The sequence below is a fragment of the Crotalus tigris genome, unplaced genomic scaffold (genome assembly GCF_016545835.1).
Source record: "Crotalus tigris isolate CLP2741 ecotype Arizona unplaced genomic scaffold, ASM1654583v1 scf7180000017683.1919423, whole genome shotgun sequence".
Classification (NCBI taxonomy): Eukaryota; Metazoa; Chordata; class Lepidosauria; order Squamata; family Viperidae; genus Crotalus; species Crotalus tigris.
Genome location: NW_024096563.1, coordinates 530822 through 555249, shown reverse-complemented (window position 1 = coordinate 555249; position 24428 = coordinate 530822). Strand labels below are relative to the sequence as shown.

General features: G+C 45.4%; 2 protein-coding genes across 4 annotated transcripts in view; one reads left to right on the top strand and one right to left on the bottom strand.

Annotated features, from left to right (window-relative positions):
- The window catches only part of ARID3B (AT-rich interaction domain 3B), a 66153-nt gene extending 52176 nt beyond the window's left edge, over window positions 1–13977 (top strand). The window contains exon 9 of the mRNA XM_039337548.1: window positions 13663–13977. Coding sequence (XP_039193482.1) covers window positions 13663–13670 — 8 coding nt within the window. The 3' untranslated portion in view covers window positions 13671–13977. The remainder of the gene's footprint in view (window positions 1–13662) is intronic.
- LOC120305543 (paramyosin-like) lies at window positions 811–23734 on the bottom strand. Of its 3 annotated transcripts, none has more exons than XM_039337543.1 (19): window positions 22841–23734; window positions 21217–21560; window positions 20360–20511; window positions 17511–17820; window positions 16888–16985; window positions 15772–15871; window positions 13612–13743; window positions 12670–12768; window positions 12109–12297; window positions 10735–10973; window positions 9641–9857; window positions 8858–8989; window positions 7204–7277; window positions 6690–6807; window positions 5276–5359; window positions 4343–4456; window positions 3874–3999; window positions 2443–2503; window positions 811–1572 (listed from the first exon to the last, which is right to left on the bottom strand). In XM_039337543.1, the coding sequence occupies exons 2-19, from the start codon at window positions 21442–21444 to the stop codon at window positions 1046–1048; spliced, it is 3000 nt and encodes a 999-aa protein (XP_039193477.1). In that variant the 5' UTR covers window positions 21445–21560; window positions 22841–23734; the 3' UTR covers window positions 811–1045. The 3 variants fall into 3 exon arrangements, with proteins under 3 accessions (XP_039193477.1, XP_039193480.1, XP_039193478.1); XM_039337546.1 differs by having other exon boundaries at window positions 16888–16982; XM_039337544.1 differs by lacking the exon at window positions 22841–23734 and having other exon boundaries at window positions 21217–21745.
- Window positions 23735–24428: the final 694 nt, after the last annotated feature.

Here is a 24428-nt window from a genome sequence, read left to right as displayed (position 1 = left end):
TGCCCTCCTCACGTTTATGCTTGTTTCTTGTTTTCGCATCCCTTTCTGCCAAAGATCTAATCGCTCCCTCCACAAGAGTATTAGCTTCAAGCAGTCTTATGAAGGTAGAGTAGAAGAAGCCCTGAGAAGGTAATATGCTCATCATCACCTTGCAGATCTTCCATAACTAGGCAAAGATTAAACCCAGTCCAGTTTTTTTTATTAAAAGTTTTATAAATTTATTACAATATAAACCCCCCCACCCTTTCCCCCCCTCCCCCACTTCCCAGAGCTGATTACAGGGTAAAACAAAATAGTAAACAAACATAATCCAACTAACATAAACCAACTATACTATCAATCAAAACCATAAGACACTTTAACTCCTTCTCAATACAAATATTAACAAATTAAGTCAAAAATAATAATATAATTAAAACTATTAATAATTATCTAAAATCTACTCAAAAGCAAGATAATACTTTTCAACTTCATATTTCTTCTGAATATAATCAATCCATCTTCTCCAAACCATAATATATCTTTCTTGTGAATGGTCCTTCAAATAGGCGGAGATCTTCGCCGTATCTGCTAAATTAGACACTTTTAAGTATCCATTCTTCCAAAGTAGGCAACAAATTTTTCTTCCAATATTGCTCCACCAATAATCTTGCAGCTGTTAGAAGGTTCAACATCAAATTAGTTTCTTTAACATCAAAATCTACAGTAATAGCCAACAAAAATAATTGCGGAGTAAACTTAAATCTTTTTCTTAAAAATCTTTTGAATATTCCACCAAATCTTAATCCAAAAAGCTTTCATATCTTTACAAGTCCACCAAATGTGAAAATAGGTTGCATCTAGATTTCCACATCTCCAACATTTAGGCTGTAAATTTGGATACATGAACTTTTGGGGATCCAAATGCCCAGTTTTTTGTTTTTGTTTTAATAGCACAATATATTTTAGAAAGAGGAGAACCACATTAGGAGAAACTTCAGCTTTCCTTCTCGAGGTCAGATCCCTTGGTGGATGTTTCTTCTGCCCCAGGAACCAACCTTGGTGGCTACAGATCTTTTCTGTTCACCGGCGATTCAGCCCTCTCTCGGAAAGGGGACCACGGTCTCGGGGCCCCAAAAGGCTTGGGGGACAAAAGCCCTGAGCTGCGGGGGCTGAGTGACGCTCCTTCATCCTCAACATGCTTGAGGGGGCCTTTTGGAGAAGCCACGGGAGCTGATAAAAGCTTGTCAGATGCCGAAGACGTGTCGGAGAAGAGGCTGGGCGGTGGATGAGACGCCTCAGAAGGGAGAAGCGAGGAGCCCGTTTGCACCCTCCTGATGTTCAAAGAGGTGCCCCTTGGCTCATCCCCAGGGCAGGCCTGGAACGGTTCCTGTATCTCTGCCCGTTGGGAAGAGGATGGAGTTTGGTCCTCCTGTGAGGAAACCTCCAGAGTCTCGTGGCAAGGAGCACTTTGCACATCATCTCGGGGGCTGGTGGAGAGTCTGGGGATCCGCAGCTCCCTCTGACTCTTTTCGGGCGGTCGCTTCGAAAGCTGGCGGATCTGCTGAATCTGTTCCTGGAATCTCAGTTTTGCTGTTGGGAGGAAAGCCAAGCTTCGTTTATTTATTTATTTATTTATTTATTATTTTAGACCAACAAAACACAACAAACATTACACACATACACACGTAACATATCCTTTTTTTGTGAACAGCCGTTTGTAACAGTACTCTTCTATTCTTTACATTTCCCCCCCCCCTCTTTCTTCTTTGAAATAATATTTGGCCAAGCTTGGTTTTTAACAAGCCTCTGCTCACTCCAGGTAGTCCTCGACTTAACCGCAGTTTGTTTAGTGACCCAAGTTACAACGGCACTGAAAAAGGTGACCTCGGACTATGTTTCACACAACCATGGCGGTATCCCCAGGGTCACGTGATCAGAATTCGGATGCTTGGCAACTGACTCGTATTGATGACAGTTGCAGCGTCCCGGGGTAATGACCCCCTTTTGGCACCTTCGGACAAGCAAAGTCAATGGCGGGGGGGGGAGCCGGATTCACTGAACAACCGTGTTCCTGACTTAACAACTGCCGTGATTCACTTAACAACGGTGCAAGAAAAGTCATAAAACAGGGCAAAATTCACTTATGTTTCACTTAGCAACAGAAATGCTGGGCTCAATTGTGGTCGTACGTCGAGGACCTCTCTGTGCATCTCGCAGCTCTTACACCAAAAGTCCTCAGAGGAAGCAGCCGAGATGAAAATTAAAAAAAAGAGTTTTCAATAAAACATTGGATGATAAAGAGAGTTGAACTTTCAGCGGCTGAAGGTTTCTCCAAACAGTAGTGCTTGTGTGTGTGTGTGTCTCTGTGTGTGTGTATTTGAATCTTAAAACAAAAGTTAGAAAGCGTGTTAACCTCTTTTAGCTGGGACCTGGCTGAAACAAGAGCCGAAAGCTGCTCACCTTGCATTAAGTTCTCATTTTTCTCTTTCAAAGCTTGAATTTCACAGGCCATGGCAGAAATCTGGAAGTGAGAAAACAAATTAACAGCGCGTTGCAAAGGGGGAGCGAAGAAGCTTTTGAGAGCCTGCAGTTAGAGGATGAGGAGAGCTATGCTTCGCTTTTGGATCTTATTCAAATTATTTTGATCCTGCCTCTTTTTTTTTTCTCCAAATAAAACTTTCCCCAAAGCTCAAATCCGTCGTTGATTGTTTGCAACGGGTCAAGAGGGAAAACTTCACCGAGGAAAAAGAAAATAAAACTAACATCGTACAAAAAGGCAACCCTCCGTATATTTGTTTTACTCGATCGTCATTTAAATTGGGTGGAATTCAACTGCAAGTGTGATGTTCAGTTTACTTTTCACTAGCTGGGAATTGGGGGGGGGAGTTGCAGTCCAAACCCATTTGAAGAACCCCAAGTTTAATGAAGAGAAGGATGAGGGGGGATATGATAGCAGCCTTCCGATATTCCAGGGGTTGCCACAAAGAAGAGAGAGTCAAGCTATTCTCCAAAGCGCCTGAAGGCAGGAGAAGAAGCAACGGGTGGAAACTAATCAAGGAGAGAAGCAACCTAGAACTAAGGAGAAACTTTCTGATAGTGAGGACAATTTACCAGTGGAACAACCTGCCTCCAGAAGCAGTGAATGCTGCAACACTGGAAATTTTTAAGAAGAGATTGGACAGCCATTTGTCTGAAATGGTATAGGGTTTCCTGCCTGAGCAGGGGGTTGGACTAGATGACCTCCAAGGTCCCTTCCAACTTTATTATTATTATTAAGTCAAGAAAAGAGATGAACAAAAAGAAGGATAGCCAGTAAGAAGAAAGGGCTGCCTTGCTCCTGAGTCAGCTTCTGCAGGCTGAAATCAATCCCCGTCCCTCTTTCTCCTTGCTTTATAGCTATCCCACACATGGTTCAAGTTATCTTCAGTAGCATCTGCCATCCACTGAGGTGTGATTGACGAGACAACCTTCTTTCTCAACGGTTGCTTTTGAGGATGGAGCTGCAAATGAGTTGTGTGTCAACTTCTGAAACGAACCTGGCTGAAACCGTCTTTGTCGTTCTCAATTGCCATACAGGTTTGGGGGGAAGAAAGCAAAAGGACTGCTAGACTAAGCGCGGAGCGGTCCCGTGGGAACCAAGGTCATTTCCACAAGTGCTGGAAGATAGGGAGAAGAAGTGTCACAGAGCCCGCCAATTGCCCTCATTGGGTAGCGGGAGGTATGTGTTACACTTAGTTACATTGAATTCCTGGGGGGGGGACTTTAGAGTTGGTTTCACTTTTGACCGTGCCAATATTATGTACCCAATAAACATGTTCTTTGAGGAAGCTTTAAGCCTCCGAGTTCTGATCTGTTTGGGCCCATTAGTCGGAACCTTGACGATGTGCTTACCACATCAGTTTTTGCTTTCAGCTGCTGCTGAAGGCTCTGTTCTACTTCCTCCCTTTTGGACGTGTCTCCAGATTCCAAATGGCTCTCTTCTTCTGATGAAAGTCCGAGGGACACCTGTGCAGTGGTCTTTGGGAGAAGCAAACTAGAAGTCATTCTGGGCCTTGTTGATGGTTCTATATCTTCAAGGCTAAGAGTCCGCCCTCAAAATCACATTTCATGAGAAAAGCTAAACTGCTGGATCAAACTAAAGGATGACTTGGTCAAGCACCCTAATTCCCACCATGGGAACATTTGTGGGTATGCTCCAAAATCTGATATCCTCCCACCTAGAATTGAAGAACCTAGAACCCATTCTAGGACTGTTCAGTCACCACTACGCCGAATGGACCTACAAGCTCCCCAAAACAAGATTGGTATCCACGCAGCTGGTGACTCGGCCCACCAAGAGGATGGAAAGATGGAGTCTCACCAGCCCTCGCGGAACATTCCGAGATGCTGTTGAGCTCTTTTCCTTGAGTCCCCCATCCTGATGCTTCCTGGCTCCTGCTTGCTGCTGTTGCTTCTGTCTGAACAGTTCCTTCAGCTTTTGGAGAACAGAAACATACAGAAATAATATTCTGGTTAATAACAATTGTACCCAGACTTGAGGGCTTCGAGAAGCTATTAATGTCATAATAACTAAATCTAGAGAAAGTGGGATCGGCAATTAAAGATTGCAGTCAGTGTGGCTCACATTGTGTGTGTGATGCTTCAGATTCAGTTCAGAAGAAGTGTTTGGAATGTGCAGCAATGGAAGAGAGCTTCTGTCTGTCACTCATTAAAGGAAACCCTACTCAGAACCTCTCCCAAAGATCAGCCACCACCCCCATACCCACTGAACATATTCAATCCTCACCAGATTGTCTAGGTCAGGGGTCTTCAAACTTGGCCCTTTTATGACTTGTGGACTTCAACTCCCAGAATTCCAAGTCATAAAAGGGCCAAGTTTGAAGACCCCTGGTCTAGGTCTTCTACGCTCTCAATCATCTTCTGGATCTCCAATTCCCCAGCAGAAAACCTAACTTAAAGGACAACTCCAAGCTCTCTCAACTTTCTTCACCTTATGTGTGCCAGTGTTGGTCTACAACTCCCGTCACTGCCAGTGAGCATGGCAGTGTTGCAATTTTACACATCTGGAGCACATCAGATGTCCTTCTGGTGTAAGTGATAGAAGATAGGGAAGGAAAAAGACTGCTGTTTCAAAATGTCTGCAGGAATACTAGTCCATCCTTACTGGACGTGGTGATCAGTCCATCAAAAGCTTGGACAATCCCATTTCTGCAGCGGTCCTCTCTTTGCCCTCAAAAAGACGGCAGAGGGAGAAAGATGGGAAGATGAATAAATGCCATGAGTGACATCTCACCTGCTCAGTCACTAAATGATGCTGTAGCCTGAAACCTTCCAGCTGATTCCCAACAGTCTTTGCATCCAAGCCAACAGGACGCCCCTAGAAGGGAAAAAACAGAGCTCTGGATCAGAAAAAAAAAAAACAACGTCCTGATTATACCACAAATAGGAATGCTTCTCTTTTATGACATGGGAAATTAACCCACACATCTCAAAGCTTGTGTGAACGACTGCAGATTAGGAATTGTGGTGACCTTCCAAGGGCATCTTTCCAATACTTACTTCCATATTCTCCTGGCTAAAGTCTGCAAGGTTATGTAGTGCAGGGCTTTTCAACCTTTTCACCCATTGTACCACTTTTAAGATATGGCAACATCCGAGTACCACCAGTTGCCTAGCCAGGTGTCACAAACTTGATGACACCCCCCAAAAGGAAAAAAGTGATGAAGTACAGGTAGTCCTCGACTTACAACAGTTCGCTTAGTGACTGTTTGAAGTTACAATGGCATTGAAAAAAGTGCCCCCCAAGCCACAGCCGAGCAAGACGCCTGCCTGCCCGCCCGGCGGTACTCTTCCTCCTGTCCGAGGTTTCCATTGTTGTGAGCATTTCTGTTGAGGATTGGCAGTGGGGGTGGGGTGGGGGGGTGTTTGGTTTTAATTCCCCCCGTCTGCTGGGTGATTGCAGCAGGTTTTGGTCACTTCACATGACCCTGGGACACTGTGACCGTCATAACTATGAATCAGTTGCCAATCATCTGAATGCAAATCACAAGACCCTGGAGATGCTACAACATTCCAGCTGATCAGCACCTCTTCTGGGCTCAGCAGAAGCACCAGGATCAGCGCTGAGCTCCAGCTGGAGCCTGGCGCTGATCCTGGTGCTTCCACTGAGCCCAGACAGCCCCGAAAAAGCGCCGATCAGCTGGAGCTTGGGGCTGATCCTGGTGCTTCCGCTGACCCTTGACAGCCCTGCAGCTGCAGCCATCTCTCGCTCAGGCTTGTGCGGTGCTGCCACTGGTTCAGCTCATTCCCCTCCCCCGCTACCACTTTTCTAGGATGGTCATGTACCACCTGCCAGGTGCCAATGTACCACAGGTGGTACCCGTACCACTGGTTGAAAAGCCCTGATGTAGTGTGACTAATTGCTCTCCATTCTTCACCAATTTTACAGGCTCCCAAGTTTATGTTTAAAAGGAAGAACTACCTAGGACCTTCCCTCATGTTCAAAAATCAATCCTAATTCAAAAATTTCATTGGGTCAAGAAGGGACCATCTTGACCTGTTTCTTCCCCATGGCATATTGGATGTCTCCAAGCTCACTTGTCTCATAGCAACTGGGATGGAACATGGGAGGCACCTTCTACATGTAGCTCAAAACATATTCAAGGTGTGCCAGATCCAACTGACATGTCTTCTTGACCAGGACCCACCTTTTCGTAACAGGTTCCCGGACCTTCTCTTGTTCTCTTCGGCTCTGATGAAGTTCTCATCTCCAAGGCAGCTCTGTCCACAGCGTTGGTCTGCCTGAGGTCTCTCAAGGCTTGGTCCCTGCAGAGAAGAATTCTTTGAACTAAACCTCCTGGAAACCATGCCCAATATTTAGGCTTTGGGCACAAAGTGACATAAAAAAACAAGTCAAAGTGAAGACGCAACAGCTAGCAGAGGAGGAGATAGGAAATAAAATTAAATAACATTCCCTATAGGTCTGAAAAAGGGCATTGCCAGTCATGGGAACTTGACGTTTTTGTGAATTTTTTTCTTCCTCCAGAAACGCTAGTATTGCAGTATTGTTGTTATTGTTTGGTGGAATTTATCATGACGCGAGAGGATTATCTGTCAACGGCCTCTTCGTTTCCTGGAGAACGTGCAACAGGTCACTTCCTGTGGACATCTAGTAGTCCTTTACACCTTGGGGTCCCTGTCTTTCTGCTTTGTTTTCCTTACTTTTCTGCAAGTTGTTCCTCCAATGCACGGAGAAGTTGCTGCAGCTTCTGCTTCTCCAAAGTCCATTCTGCGTTCTACCAAGAAACGAGAATGCAGGTCAGCAGTCAAGAGGCATGCCCGCCCTGAGAGATGCCACAAAGGTTCTCCAAGGCAGTGGTTCTTAACCTTTTTTGAACGAATCGCCCCCTTGAGCCAATGAGGAAGTTGTCATCGCCCCCCTCTCCCAACATCACCTCTCAATCACAACATAGGAAATAATTCTTCAATTTATGCAAACCCTTTTTTTGTTTTCTTTAAAATTGTCATCAGGACATATCGATGCAAATAATTTATTTCCAGTCTTTTTTCCCATATCTCAACGGTTTGAAAAATTTTGGTGCCACCCATCACTTTATTCCCAAACTCCGTGATGCATGTATTTCATTATTATCTTATTTATTCAAGACACTTAAATGTACTGATCACTGAAAACAAAATTCAATTGCAAGATAGTGAAATGCCCGAAAAGAAAAAGAGTAACATTTAATGATTGAATTACAAGTGAAATTTAAGATGCAAAAAGAAATTATAAAAAGGGTAGAGGCTGCTGCGCAATGCGCATGAAGATAAGCGATGCGTGTTCACATATGTAGGGCGTTCTGTACTGAAGCTAGCTGGAGGAACATTTGAAAACACAATTCAATCCACTAATAGCGAGCAATCTGATGTTTTTGTATGACAGATGTGCAGCTGTTCACTGTACGAAAAAGTCTCAAAAGTGTCCCCAAAACTTCTCACTCCATCGCCCCCCTGAAAAATGAAATCGCCCCCTGGGGGGGGCAATATCGCCCAGGTTAAGAACCACTGCTCCAGGGCATCACCGAGACTTCAATAGGATTCCAGCTGTGCCAAGTTCCAGGAAAGACAGACCAATAAAAGAATAGTTGTAGTTCAGGGTTGAAATGAAAAGTCCTTGGTGCTTTCTGAGCTTGGTGGTTTTTCTTGCAGATGTTTCCTTACCCAAACTCCCACTTTACTCTCTTCTAGCACTGACGGTGTTACCTAGTTTGGGTAATGAAGCATCTGCAAGAAAACCACCAAGCTCAGAGAGAGCCCAGGACCCATCAGATAAGACCGACCTCGGACAGGGTCAAAGCAGGACCCTACCTGGATTTCTGGGGCTTGATGATTGCCTAAAGGTACCTATTGCAAAGTTACTAGTACCGGACGCAGATATATCTGTAGGCTTCACATAATGCAGTTTGAGTTCTGTGCAATTCTTCATTATGACGAGCCCTGATTAACAGTGTGAACCTAACGAATGGCAACTTATTCAAGAAACCATAGCTACAAAGTTTGGTTTAAGGAAACCTAGGAACCCTGTTTAGAAGTTCTGCATCTTTCTGAAGCTACCTATAGAAGAAGCTTGTTTGGAAATGAAGGAGAAAACTCCTAATGGTGAGAACAATCCACCAGTGGAACAGCTTGCCACCAGAAGTCACGGGTGCTTCATCACTGTCGGTTTTTAAGAAGAGGCTGGAGAGCCACTTTCTGAGATGGAATAGAATCTCCTGTTTGAGCCGGGGGCTGGACTAGAAGACCTTCAAGGTCCCTTCCAGCTCCATTCTGACTAGTTTCTCTTCCATAGGGAAAACGTTCACAGCCAATACTATACCTGGATCCTGGCAGATTCCAACTCCAGACGCTGCTCCTCGTGCATCATCTCACGTATCTTCAGCATCTCCAAAGCCTTCTGCAGCTCCTCTTGGACCACAGGAAGATCCAGGTCTGCTTCTTTTGGGAACATCTAGAATGTGAGAAGGCAGAACCAGTTATAATCAAAGGGGAGGGGTGTAGATTTGCTAAAGCAGCATTACTGATGCTGATGTTGTTCTTTACCTCCCCCCCATGCAAGATTGGAACCGCTAAAATAAGCTCCAGAGAAAATCCAAGGATTAGAACAGGGGTCTTCAAACTTGGCCCTTTGATGACTTGTGGACTTCGACTCCCAGAATTCCTCAGCCAGCGTGTCTGGCTGAGGAATTCTGGGAGTTGAAGTCCACAAGTCATCAAAGGAAAGGGCCAAGTTTGAAGACGCCTGGATTAGAATATTTCCTGAAAAAGGTTAGAAAGCCACAACTAGAAGAATCTCAGTGACTGCAAGGAATCCAGTACTAGTCCTGTAGATAAAATCACGGTTCAATTTTTCTTGCATTTTGTTCTTTCCGCCCTTCTAGTTTGTCCCCTTCTGAGCAGGCCTCCATCAAGCGTGGTTGAGGGTGACGATGCTACTTTGTTTGGTATTATTAAAACGTTTGCAAGAAATCAACCAAGCTCAGCGAGCATCCAGGACCCCACTGGTCCTGCCAAGCTGATGGCTGAAAGACCCAAAGGACTAGGACGGTTGAAAGGCCAAGAGACAAGGAGAGGAAAGCTATCAAGAAACTTTCACCCGTGCCTTGGCTTGGTGATCCTGGTCCTGGGCAATCCTTTTCTCCAGCTCTTCTTCCTTGGTCTTCAAAGCTGCACCTACTTCTTCCCATCGGTTTCTCCAGTCTTGGGAGATTGACTCTTGCTCACCCAACTGCTTGCCCAACTCTTCGGCTTGCCTTTCAAGGTCCTGGCAGTGAGCCTGTAGGAGATCCTTCTCCTTCTGCAACTGGATCTGAGATTCCCTAAGGAAAACAAGGTAGGTTTATGAAAATTCTGAGGACTCTTCAAAGCCATCTGGAAAGGAATTGGGGAACTGGGTTTTGCACCCATGGAGTTGCCTTTGAGGAGCGTCAGGGGAGGTCCTCTTCAGCCCAACCCCTTTAGCCATTAGGTGACCTTATTCTCTTGATTCTAAGCCACCTCGAGACTCCAATGGAGTGGATATGCTCAAGAAGTGAAGTTGCAAATTTAGGATTTGGACTGTACCACTTCCTGGCCATACAAAAGTACCTATCGTCAAGACTATGGTTTTCCCAGTTGCAATGTATGGCTATGAAAGTTGGCCCACAAGAAAGGTTTAGCGCAAAAGAATTGAGGCCTTTGAATTATGTTGCTGGAGAAGACTCCTGTGAGTCCCTTGGACTGCAAGGCATTCAAACCGGTCAGTCCTAGAGGAGATCAACCCCGACTGCTCTTTAGAAGGCCAGATCCTGCAGTTGAAACTCAAATACTTTGGCCACCTAATGAGAAGGAAGGACTCACTGGAGAAGGGCCTAATGCTGGGAAAAATGGAGGGCAATAGAAGAAGGGGACAACAGAGAAGGAGGTGGCTGGATGGAGTCACTGAAGCAGGAGGTGTGAGCTTCAGTGGACTCCAGAAGATGGTAGAGGACAGGAAGGCCTGGAGGAACGTTGTCCATGGGGTCGCGATGGGTTGGACACGACTTCGCAACTAAGAACAACAACTTCCTTGCCACAGAAGCTGGACTCATGATGAATGGGCTGTCCATGATTACACACTTTATGCATAGGCAAAAAGCACACAGATTTTGCTACAGCAACAGCTTGACGTCCTCCTGAAGCACTTGATTATGGGAAGAACGTCTGCTTGCTTCTTACCTGAGGTTTTCACAGGTTGCCTGCAGAGCCTTCCTGGTCTCCTCCTGGCACTGCTGCTCCGCCGTTCTTTCGAGAAGGTGTTGCTCCTTTTCTTCCAGCCACTGAGTCCGCTCATCCACCAGAGCCTGGATATGGTTAGCCTGGGACCTCTCCTCCTCCTCCAGAAGATGCAGTTTTTCTAAAAGAGCTCCCAGCCTTTGGTGGCTCTCAGCTGCTTTGGAAGAAAGCTCTTCGTTCGACTGCGAGAGGGATCGGGAAATTGAACCCTTTCAGTTTTTCAGATCAGTTCATCCAGTTCACATGAGTTGGGTTCAACTGGGCAAAATTCTAGGTAATTCTCGACCTATGATCACAAACCCCCCTCCCTTCTAGCACTGATGATGTTACCTAGTTGGGTCATAAAACATCTGCAAGAAAACCACCCAGCTCAGAGAGTACCAAGGAGCCCACAGTCCTCCTCCTCCTCCTCCTCCTCCTCCTCCTCCTCCTCCTCCTCCTCCATGCAAACCCCACTCCCTTCTAGCACTGATGATGTTACCTAGTTGGGTCATGAAACGTCTGCAAGAAAACCACCCAGCTCAGAGAGTACCAAGGAGGCCACAGTCCTCCTCCTTCTCTTCCTCTTTCTTCTCTTCCTCCCCCCCCTCCTCCACTCCGCAAACCCCCCTCCCTTCTAGCACTGATGATGTTACCTAGTTGGGTCATGAAACGTCTGCAAGAAAACAACCAAGCTTAGGAAGCACCAAGGACCCCACAATTCAACCCTGAGCCACAGATATTCTCTTCTGTGTTACTACTAGATGTATCTTTAGAGATTCCAGGATGCGGCAGTGGCTGCTGCTGATCCTCCTCCCCCCAAACTCCACTCATTTCTAGCACTGATAATGTTACCTAGCTGGGTCATAAGACGTCTACAAAAACCCCACCAAGGACCCCACAGTTCAACCCTGAGCCAGAAATATTCTCTTCTACAGTACTACTAGATATATCCTGAGATATTCCAGGATGTGTCTACCCTTGAACCTCTTCCCCCTACCCCCATCCCATCCAGCTCAGGACTGCACAGTCTCTTCATCCAGGCCTCTTCTGGGGAAAACTCTGTTATCACCAAATCTCTTATCCTCCGATTCTCCAGGTGCACATTCTATCACAACAGGAGGCTTAACAGGGAATTCAAAGGTTTGCAAGCTAAACTGAGAAGATACATCACATGCTGAAAAGACAGTGGTGGACCACTTCTGCATTGCAGCCAAGGAGATTGCATGGATGTGTCCATGAAGGTGCCAGAAGCTCCACTGCTTTTGCATTTTTATTGGATGGGTCCTCTCCCTAAAAAGAACAGGGACACAGTCCATTCCCAGAACTGAGATTTACCTGCCGGACCGATTTCATCTCCTCCTTGATGAGGACTTTCTCTCGTTCCTGTTGATGGGCCTGATTCTTACTACTTGCAAGCTCTGATTTGAGAGCTGAGATCTGGTCCTGGAATTCTTCTTGTTTTTTCTGGGCGTGCTTTAACTCCAGACCGAGATCCTGGACTTGCTGAAGCAAGGCAACGTTCTTCTGCAATGAAGTTGTCGTAAGAGCGATTGTTCAGATCTCATTTTCATTCGTAAGCTACAGACAAAGCGTCCTTCGGAAAGGGAACTGCAATCAACCTCAAAATACAAGCAGGTGGAATATAAACCAGGACAATGATTTGGCCTCGCAGATGAAACCTATTGTGCCAGATAGCAAAGCTGGAAAAGATGAAACCGGATTAAAGCGTCTAAAGGAGCCAAAACTTTTAGACCAAGATATACAGGGTTGAAATTGAGGAGCCGCTGCAGAGAAGATGGTCAGTAAGATTGGCCCTGCTACGGAGAAGGCCCGGCTTCTAGCAAAACTTTATGGACAATTTGTGGCCTGAACCCAAGGATCTTTTTTTAAACCCACCAGTTTGATGTTCTTGTAAGCAGCTCGGAGCTGGCGTCTTTCTTGCTTCATTTCCAGTAAATTTGTGGCTACTGGGTGGCTGGCTGAGCTCTGCTCTCCCTGAAGAACCAAAAGAAGAAAAATATTCTTGGGTTCTTAAAAAACAGCTCTCACGACGGACAGACTAACTATGAGGCTGAAAGACAAAGAAGATACGGACTGTTGTAAAATGTGGAATTTATTTTAGTCTTGGTTAGAGAAAAGAATGAAGGATTAGGAAGTGAACATGTTATTAGCTTAGCAAACACCAGACAACTTGTTTGATTGGAAAAATTAACGTATGTCGATGGGAAAAAAAAATTAATAAAAAAGATTGTAGGAAAAAAAAAACCAGCTCTCAGACCTTCACCTCTAATAATGGTGAAGTCGAAAGCTGACTGAAACAAGGGGGATGAGAAAGAAATGAATGGAGGAAAGCCATTAAAACTCTCCTGTTCCGGCAGGCCTGGGGCTGATGTCCCCGGGGGGGGGGGCAGGATACGATTGGGACATGCTGTATGAATGCACTTATTTTACTGTTCTATTGTTATATTTATTGTTTTAATTTTGTACACCGCCCTGAGTCCCTAGGGATTGGGCGGCACATACATTTGAAAAATAAATAAATAAATCTCAAGGTCTGGAGAGAGGGATAGAAACACTGGAGAAGGAGGGCTAGAGAGCCCTGAACGCAGGCATCGCCCCCAAAAGACTCCGTGGCCATGGAACTGAACGTGTCTTTGTTTGAAACGAGTGGCAGATGGAATGGAATCCCCTGCCACTGAGAAGAATCCCCCCTTTGTGTATTGCTTATTTCTTTTCCGCAGCACCACCCTTCCCATCTTGACGTCTTCCAGGGCAGCCCACTCCAGAGCCCACTGCAGTAATCAAGCGGCCACACTCGGCCGCCCGGTTCAGACTAACCTCCTGAACAAATTTCAGCTGCTGCACCATCTCGTTTCGTTTTTCTTCCAGGGTCTTGATGCAGCTCTTCAAAGCAGCCAGACTTTTTTGAAGATTCTGTAGCTCGTGGCCGACATCCCACTTTTCCTGCGACTGAAGAGAGTATTTCCATTTTTATTTTTATTTTTCAGTTTGCACACTTATTTTGTAGACTTCGAAGCAACCCAGGTCATCTTCCTGACTATTTTATCCAGCTGCCTCCTCGGTCACCCTCATCTTCTTAGCAAGCTACAGTGGTGGCCAAAATTGTGGAAACCTTTTGGGAAAAGCGTATTTTTGAGCTTTGATGGCTAATAACACCACTTTTTTTTGAGTAGTACCATAAAATGATATATCAATGGAAAGATAATTTAATCAAGAACATAATGCAACATAGTTTGTTCAATGATCTGTACTGTATTCTATGAAAAGGTATAGCCAAATAACCAGAAAAAGGAAGCACGACTTGCTCAGGTTGATCTCAGGTAGCTCTCCTTCATCCGATTGTAGCCAATGAGCATGAGTGTTTAGAGAGCCAATCGGGTGTCATCTTGTTTTGGCCATGAGCCAATAAGATCACAGTAGGATTCAGTGATTGATGTCCTGTATTGAAGCTGAGAGGAGGACATTTGTCAGGGTGTTATGTGATGGCTATCAAGTTGGTTGGAGGTTGTTTTTTTTTTCTTTCATTTAGTGAGCTTGTAAAACGTAATAAAATTAAAATAATGGTGCAAAGAGTTGACTGGTCGCCCAGAAAGCGATGTAAAATAGTATTATTAAGTGAACAAGGCTACAGTTATAAAGAAATTAGAAGAAAAATGGGTGGAAACTTAACCCAAGGTGGAATTTCTACTGTACACTTTTCCCAAAAATTTTCCACAATTTTGGCCACTACTGTAAGTTGACAGGAACAAGCAGTTTCCTCTGGACCATTAGTAGACAATAAAGCCAAGGGAACTTTGGACCCAGAGTTGCCCGCGCCAGGTCAGCCCTCTAACCATTACATCACACAACCTCTCAACTGAAGAGACATAATACTACCAGGAGAGAGCTGACTTACGACCACAGCTGAGCACAAAAAGGTCTTTTGCTAAGCAAGGCAATTGTTACACCAGTTTTGCTCCATGTTATGACCTTGTTGCCACAGCTCTTAAGTGAATCACTGCAGCCGTTAAATGAATCATGCAGTCGTTATACAAATCTGTCTTCCCCCATTGGTTTTGCCTGTGGGCAGCTGGCTGGGAAGGTCACGAATGGCGATCATGTGACCTTGGGACAGTGCAACAGTCTTAAGTCCATGCCAGTTACCAAGCATCAGAACTTGGATCACGCGATCCTGGGGATGCTACCACCAGCCCTACGTCACTTTTTTCAGCGCCACTGTAACTTCAAACGGTCACTAAGCGAATGATGGTTACATGTTGTAAATGTTTCTCGTCCTTTGAGGTGAGGACATTACATTTGTGGTGACAAAACCTCTAAAACTAAGGCTGGGACTTGTTAACAATTAGATGGCCTTTCGTGTATTTTGCACAAGGGGCAATGCAAAAGCAGTGGTTTATTTTACATAAAGGTGATGGGCACAAATAATGAATTGACAGTTTGTCTCCCAAGCCTTGCAAAGCTACTTCAGCGACACCCCTGGAGCTTACAAGACATCACAACATCTCACTCAAAGATCTCCCTAATGCAGGGGTCTTCAAACTTGGCTCTTTTATGACTTGTGGACTTCAACTCCTGGCTGAGGAATTCTGGGAGTTGAAGTCCACAAGTCATAAAAGGGCCAAGTTTGAAGACCCCTGCCCTAATGTGTTGCACCACAATTCCCATAGTTCCTCAGGTAGCACAGCTCTTGCAGCATGGCTAACCTCCACACTAGCAAGATAGGATGGGATATGGCCCAACACACCTGTAAAGACCCAGCTGGAATGTTCTAGACCACGTATTTATACTGCAAACTTCTCTTTTGAAGGCATGAACGATTCAAAAAGCACAGGGATGGTCAGGACATTCCATTCCATTCTCCTAGCCCACATCTCCTTTGCACTCTTGCAGAATTCTGCCTCGTTGCAGAATTGCAAAATAAACCTAAGCCTGGGGCCGCTTCAAAGCCAGGTGTTAAATTTGGAAGGTTTTCCTTACCACCTCTTCACTCTGTCTGAAACCCTGGGAAAGCAAGGGGTGATCCCTTTTACCAAAGTAAGACTTCGTCTTGGCCAGCTCCATTTCCACCTTGAAGATCCTGAAAGACACCCCAAGCAAGAAGACAGATTCCGCTATCTCCAGCAATATTCTAGGACAGTGGTGGCGAACCTATGGCACGCGTGCCAGAGGTGGCACTCCGAGCCCTCTCTGTGGGCACGCATGCCATGCCCCAGAGATGGCAACCATCCCTCTTCAACCAGCCATCTGCTAACTCGCCAAGGTCCCACGTGGCCAGATGCATCCCACCATGGCTAGTTTCCCTCCCCCCCCATCCCATCCCTCCTGGCCTTGCATGCTCTCCTTTTCCCCCCGGCACCACCCACTGCATGGCCTCCTCAGCTGTTGGCCACCATCCATCTCAAAAGCAGCTTCTCTGAACTGATGGCAGCAGACTGTGGAGCCCCAGAGTGCGCCGGTTGAGGGGCTGGCAGGCTGTGGCTGCTGATGGACACTGTCAGCCCCCATGCACTCGCTGACCTTTGTGTGTGGGGACCAATGGTGTCAGGCAGCTGCCCCGGCCCCTGCCTCACCTTGCCCTGTGACAATGGCACCCCCGCCCTGCCTCGCCTTGTCTCGCCTCACCCTGCAGAACAAGCCTCCTGCCCACTGCCCCACCTGCCAGAGACCCCCTGGATCTCCCCCAACCCTGCCCGGCCCCCACAAGTGTCCCTCCCCACGAGCAACATCAAGGTGACCATGCCCACCTTGGCCACACCCACCCAGTCTGCCATGACCACCACAGCCACGCCCACCCAGCGGGCCACGCCCACCTGGCACCCGGCGATAAATAAGTGAGTTTTGGGTTGCAGTTGGGGCACTCGGTCTCTAAAAGGTTCGCCATCACTGTTCTAGGAATTGTTAATAGGAACATCTTGGTTGTCTAGAAGCCACAAAATAGCCACAGGGTTATGAAATGTTGCCCCGTTTCAGGAGCAGACAGAGTTGGCTTCTTTTGAAGAACGGCAACGTGCAGCATTCAGACAGTTTCAACACCTTCTTCCTTTATTTCTGATGTACAACACCCGCCCGTTCTCAAAGAAGGGACCTACTCACTTATCATCCAGTTCCCCTTGTCGCTTCCTGCCTTCCGAACGAATCGCTTCCAGCCACTTTCTTTCCTTTTCTAGGTAGACAAAGGAGCTCTCCATCTGCTGCAGGAAAGACAAGGAGTCAGGGGAAATTTCACAGGAAATTTCATTCACCATTCATTCATCCACCAGGGCCTGACAGGGGAAAAATCATCTGTATTTTCTCCCTTAACAATTCGGCTCGGCGGAAGAGAATTTGCCTTAGAAACTCTTTCACGGAGAAGATCATTGGCCCCGTTTTTACGACCTTTCCTGCTGTTAAGTGAAACGCTGCAGCTGTTAAGTTGGTAACACGGTTGTTAAGTGAGTCCGCCTTCCCCCACTGACTTGGCTTGTCAGAAGTTCAAAAAAAAAAGCTGAGAACATGACCCCGGGGGACACGGCAACTGTCATAAATACAAGTCAGTTGCCCAGCGTCTGAATTTTGACTACATGACCGTGGGGGATGCTGCAACGGTCGTAAGTGTGAAAAATGGTCATAAGTCATATTTTTCAGCGCCGCTGTAACTCTGAACGGTCACTAAGTGAACCGTTGTAAGTCGAGGACTATTTGTACAGTCGGCAGATTGGAGAGAGATCCTACATTACCTTCTGTCTAAGGGAACCGAGTTCAAATTCCATCATGTCAACTTCCAACTCAAGGTTCCGTCCTCCAAATTCTTTGGGCTGTCCTGCAAGCAAGTAGCCAGATTCTCGGAGTTTCCCCTTCCTTTGCGTCTCTTCCAAAAAGTTTGCCTGCAGATCCGGCTGCGAGTCACTCCATCTCTTACTACTAGCCAAAGGCTGATCGGAATTAAAATCCTCCTTTCTAGGGTTAGGAAGGTGAGATAAGGAATTCCTCCTCCTAAGGGTTGAACTGGGAGAGAGTAGGCTGTACTCCGGGCGCCTTGGAGCATCTCTGCCAAAAATAAAGACACCCCATGTTGTATTTTTAAAAAGATTTTGGAGAGAGAATTTCCGTCGGGTCTCCTTGTGGATACGTAAAAGCATCCATGGTCTTGTTTACTTGTTAAATTTCATTGAAGTGACTCTGGGCGATTTACACTAACATAATAAAACGACATAAACACAGCCAGTTCCTACAGAATCTGCAAGCTCTTTAAAGCCGCTTGAAAGAGGCTAGGTGCATCTTTCCCCCCTGAGGTGGAGTGGCTGCCTATTGCAGCAAGCTGTGATTTCACAAAAAAGACAAGGCTGCTTTAAAGAGCTAAAAACAGGTGTCTGCTCTAAAGCATCTCTGAGAAACCGACTCCAAAGCCCCTGCTTATCTCCGTTATTAGCAATGAAATCCCAAACCCATAACTGAGCCGTACTGCTCTTAAGAGTTTTAACAATAAACAGAATAACAGAATTGTAAGGGGCCTTGGAGGTCTTCTAGTCCAACCCCTTGCTCAAGCAGGAGGCTCCATAGAGAGTCTCTTTTTAACATTTTCCAGTCTGCACTAGAGATTTGAGATTTCTGCTTTGTCACCAAAGCACCAGAGGGCAGGACAAGAAACAATGGTTGGAAACTAATCAAGGAGAGAAGCAACCTAGAATTAAGGAGAAGCTTCCTGACAGTGAGGACAATTAACCAGTGGAACAGCTTGCCACCAGAAATCATGGGCGCTCCATCACTGGAGGTTTTTAATACGAGGCTAGACAGTCACCTGTCTGAGACGGTATAGGTTCTCCTGCTTGAGCTGGGGGGGGGGGCTGGACTAGAAGACCTCCAAGATCCCTTCCAGCTCTATTCTATTTGTTTTTCTATGTACTAACCAAGTGCTTCCCTCTTTAATGTTTTTCATGCCAGCTAGGCTCTGTTGTCCATTTCGTTGTTTGTCTACAATGGTCAGCTAGGTGCTGCCCTCTAGCTGACCGTACCTTCCTTTCGTTTTCTTTTTTTTCTTACATTCGTGTCCAATTCTTTGCCTAGCGCAGTGGTTCTCAACCTGTGGGTCGGGACCCCATTTGGGATCGAACGACCATTTCACGGGGGTCGCCAAACAATGCAGTCCGCCATTTTTTTCCCCTTTTCCTTAGCTGTGCTACTCCCTTTTATTCTATTGGCTTTTGAAAGCCAATAGAATAGACTCTCTTGAATAGGGTCTAATTCTATTGGCTTTCCAAAGCCAATAGAAATTGTCCAGGCTGTCTCTGCCCTGCTGAGCCCGCCAAAAGTCCCATTCTGCAAACGGTGCTGCACCAGTTGAGTATCCTCGACTTACGACCGGTTGAGTAGTCGTGACCGGTTGGGGGTCGCAGCATTAAAAAGGTTGAGAACCACTGGCCTAGACTCTCCAGGTTTTTTTGGCAAGTTTTTTTCAGAAGTGGTTTGCCATTGCCTCCTTCCTAGGGCTGACAGAAAGTGACTGGCCCAAGCTCGCCCAGCTGGCTCTGTGCCCAAGTGGGGACTAGAATTCACGGTCTCCCATTTCTAGCCTGATGTGTTCACCACTGCACCGAGCGGGCTCTGTGTATCTCTAAGGCGCCATCGAAATGCTACAAGAAGTGGTATGATCTTTCCAGATGTCCAGAACACACCATCCCTGAACGTGTGACTGAAACAGCCTCAGAAAGAAGCAGGAATGTCCGATGATTCAGCTGTACCAAAGGCAGGCAACGTTTGGGAGCTGGGCACAAGTTTGAAACTTGGCAAATGAGTTGGTGGACACGGCCCACAAATGACTGTCGTGACAGGCCTGCCTAGAGAGGACCACATCAGTTGCAAGACACCCATTTCCCAGAAAGTACAATAATCCTCGGGATGTTTTCTCCTCCTGTGACCTGGATGAGGCCAAAAACCTTCCTACAAATTATACGGTGACATTAGAGGTTGAGAGTTTAGTTTGCCAAGAGGATGCAATGGTTTTGGCATGTCGGACTTGAACTAAGGAGACCCAGATTCGAGTCCTCGCCCAACCACAGAACTGAAACTTCTGCAGCCTATATAGTTTGTTTATCCTGGCTGCAGTGCGGTTACCTTGCAGCAGTGGTTCTCAACCTTTTTAATGCTGCGACCCCCAACCGGTCGTAAGTCGAGGACTACTCAACCGGTCGTAAGTCGAGGACTGCTCAACTGGTGCAGCACCGTTTGCAGACTGGGACTTTTGGCGGGCTCAGCAGGCAGAGACAGCCTGGACAATTCCTATTGGCTTTTGAAAGCCAATAGAATTAGACTCTATTCAAGAGAGTCTATTCTATTGGCTTTCAAAAGCCAATAGAATAAAAGGGAGTAGCACAGCTAAGGAAAAGGAGAAAAAATGGCGGACTGCGTTGTTTGGCGACCCCCGTGAAATGGTCGTTCGACCCCAAATGGGATCCCGACCCACAGGTTGAGAACCACTGCCTTAGAATAAGTCCCACTGTATCCAAAAGAGTAAATTTTGAACCACATGCCCCTCTTAGATTTCATGCAAAAGCTTTCCCTCGTCATCTCCAGATTATTTCAAACCTACATTCTGTCATTGTTGGCCTGAATACCAGGCTGGTGGTCCACAGACATGGCTCTCAGAAGAGGCCCAGGGTGTAGGAGGTTCGTGCTGGTTCCTCCTGAGCTGCTTTGTGGGCTGTTGAGCTCCAGGGCTTCTGTTACCCCACTGGTCTTCAGCTGAGGGGATGGAAAGAGGAAAGAAGAGTTCAAAACGGATGCGAATGGGTACCAATTTGAAATATCTAACATTGGGTTTCGGGAAGAACAGGAGGAAATCAGAGCTTCTTGGAGAAGAGAGAGGAAAAAGCATGCATCCAGTCACCTCGATGTAAAAAAGATGTTGAGACTCTAGAAAGAGTGCAGAGAAGAGCAACAGAGATGATCAGGGGACTGGAGGCTAAAACATCTAAGGAACGGCTGCTGGAATTGGGTATGTCTAGTTTAATGAAGAGAAGGACGAGGGGGGACATGACAGCCATGTTCCAATATCTCAGGGACTGCCCCAAAGAAGAGGGAGTCAAGCCGTTCTCCAAAGCGCCAGAAGGCAGGACAAGAAGCAACGGATGGAAACTAATCAAAGAGAGAAGCAACCTAGAACTAAGGAAAAACTTCCTGACAGTGAGAACAATTAACCAGTGGAACAACCTGCCTCCAGAAGTGGTGAATGCTCCAACACTGGAAGTCTTTAAGAAGAGACTGGACAGCCATTTGTCTGAAATGGTATAGAGTTTCCTGCCTGAGCAGGATGCTCAATGAGGTCGTAAGGGTGAAAAATGGCGATACGTCCCTTTTTTTCAGTATTGTTGTAACTTTGAACGGTCACTAAACAAGCGGTTGTTAACTGAGAACCCTGAGCTTCAACAGAAACACCTGAGTGCTTACCTGTGATGGAAAAGGACTCTTTGAAAGAAGGGCATTTTCCACACCGACCTCCAGCCCAGCGGCCAAAAGTGACGGAGAGAAGGACACGCGGTTCCCGCTGGAATTTTCTGACCCTTGGCCAGGAAGACTGGAGCTTCCTGTCTCCACAGAGGTGCGCCGGAAGCCTCCATCAACGCCTCCGTATCGGGAAGGCAAACTCCGAAATCCAGTCCACTTGCGGAGTAACATTTAAGAGCGGAGAATCCCAGGGAAACTTATCTTTCCTGAGCAATGTGGCCAGATCAATGTGGCGATCCAGTCTGAAGTTTGGGCTGATGGAGGTTTGTGAATCCAGTCTGAAGAACCTAAAAAAAAAAAAATCTAGGACCCAAAATAGAGGGGGAGGAAATTTTTCCCTCAAAAATTAGCATTTTCCCCAATGCATGAAAAAGTTTCTTCAGAATGGAATGAAAATCTCACAGTCAGGACATTTAAAACAGTCTATGGAGATTCTCAGTCCTCCAGATCGTGGTTGTCCCAGAGGTGCTTTTTCAAAAGGCAACTGGACTTTCTTCATTTTTCCTTGAAAATATTTCACTCCTCACCCAAGAAGGTTCTTCAGTTCTGAACTGAAGAACTGAAGAAGCTTCTTGGATGAGAAGTGAAACATCTTCAAGGAAAAATGAAGAAAGTCCAGTTGCCTTTTGAAAAAGCACCTTTGGGACATTTAAACAGTCTCCAATTTGTTCCTCCAAACTATGTTCAAAAATTCACATTCTCTACCCTCATGGACCAAAGCTTCATTCTGATGACATACTTTCGACCGCAGACAATGAGGTAATTGGTTCGAATTTCCTAAATGTAGTCATAAATTCACTAGATGGCTTCAGTTAAGTCATCACCTGCCAAGCAGTCTTTAAAAGAGATGGTTCAATTTATTAAACAATCCAGGATAAGTGCATTATTTCATTCAGCTAATTGTTTTACAGTTCTTTAGTAAAGTATCTGCAAGGTTGAGTTTTAAATATTTTATGTAATATTAATTTATTGAACTGTTTTATCTAATGCCAAATTTTAGATTATATTTGTATTTTCATAGTTGGAGCTTTTCATCATAAGTAAACTTTCCCTTTATTTCAAGAGAAAACATCTACAATACAATACAATACAATACAATACAATACAATACAATAATGTTCAGTAAATCAAGAATGCAAAACAAAGATTTGCTGATCTAGGGCTAAAATGATACATATGTAGGAACCTACAAGAAAAGAAATGAAAAAAAAAACCTAAAAGGAAGCAGCTTTTGGTGGATGCAATAAAGAGAAGGCGGACTCTTTGGGAGTTTTACCTGGAAAAATTCAGCTAAAGAGGACAAAAAAACCAAATGCCCAACTTGAACCAGGAACTATAGCAGCGTCACTGTTGGGAAGAGATCCCAGGAAAAAACAGATTCTCACATTCAGCCAAAACTCATGTGTCTGTAGAGAGACAGTTCCGTAACCAGGGAGCAAAATTAAAAATTATTCTAATTAGAAAGCTACCTTTTCCCAGATGTGTTGAACAAATGAGCCCAGCGTTCTGTTAAAAGGGAGATTGCAGACAAAAGTGATTTTAAAAAGCAATGATCATTCCTGCTTACCTCCTAATAATCAGGGCTGCCAATGCAGATCTCACAATAAGTGGGGAGTGAGCAACAATCTCCCCACTTGATCAAGCTGGCTTCTGAGGGCACTAGCTTTTCCCATGCCAAGAGGAACATGGCAGTTGCTGCTATGGGAACTGTGGTGGCAACTAATCTCGCTGCTTACTTGATTTCAGTTGTTCAGGAAACTGGGAGTTTTGAAACATGGGCACCTGCCAGGTAAGAAGAAATGGAAAAGTGCCAAGAGGAAGAAGGTAAACTTTGCCAGGCGCTCCTGAAGCTGTGAAGATGGGCACTTTGATAGCAGTGGCTTTGCTCGTTCCTTACAAGCAAAAACAATCAAAAGTCACTGTAAGGGATGATGTGTCAAAAATAGCATTTGGAAAACCACAAAGAAATAAAACCAATTTTGAGTTCACTGACCTTCGTCAGCAGACTAGATTATTAAAACTTCCAAAGACAAAATGGGGAGTTAACAAATAAACAAATGCAGACTTTATGATGCCATATTGGTTTGATGAATAAAGCGGTGGGATTTAACACGGTTCTGTGAATAAACAATTGACCAGAATCATACATGGCATGGAGCCATGTATAAATCAGATGGCTCTGTTCATATATTAAGTTTCCAAGCTAATGACGTCAATGGTCTGTTTGCATAATGATCAGCTGAATCACAAATGTTAGTTGTTTGGAGTCACAAGGGTGTTAAATAATAAAGCTAGCCAAACCAGGTTGAGTCGCACAGCTTCATTCACATGATGCATTTAATCAGTTGAAGATTTAATAGCTGTATAATGTGTTTAGTTAAGCTTACCCAAAAGAAAGACCATTTCATTCAAGTACAGTGCAGCATCTTCTGTAAATGCAGAAGAGAATTAATTCAGCATCCAGGGCAAGCCCGTGGGGCCTGAATGAAACCACGAATCTCCAATTAACCATCTTTTGCCCAGGCTGTGAATGGAGCCAATGTGGCTTAGCCTGTTGTAACCTGCTGAGAAGGAATGTTTCACCAAACGTTTATCTACAAACTGTCAAAATGATCTAAAGGAAAAGAGACATAAATTTGCAGCAATGCTTTGCAGCAGGATTTGGTTAAGTCCTACTGCCTTAAACGGTGCTTACCTATAGGTAAGTAGAGGTACAGTTGAGCCCAAAGTTTCTGTTGCTAAGTGAGACATTTGTTAAGTGAGTTTTGCCCCATTTGACGACTTTTCTTGCCACAGTTGTTCACCGAAACATTGGAATTATTAAATTAGTAGCCTAGTTGTTAAGTGAGTCTGTTTTCCCCATTGATTTTGCTTGTCAGAAAGTGGCAAAGTGGCAAACATGGGAAATCATGTGATCATGTGACCCTGGGGAAGCTGCAATGGTCCTGTGAAAACCGGTCATAAGTCACTTTTTTCAGCGCTGTTATAACTGAAGAGTCACTAAACAAACTGTTGTAAGTCAAGGACTACTTGTATGCACAGGATAGCCATCTAGTTTCCTAATTATTTATATAAAATTATTATGTAACGTTGGAATGGCTTCCCAGTTGACTCCCACCTCAAAGGCTTTCTGGGAGCTGTTCAAAAGGCATTTA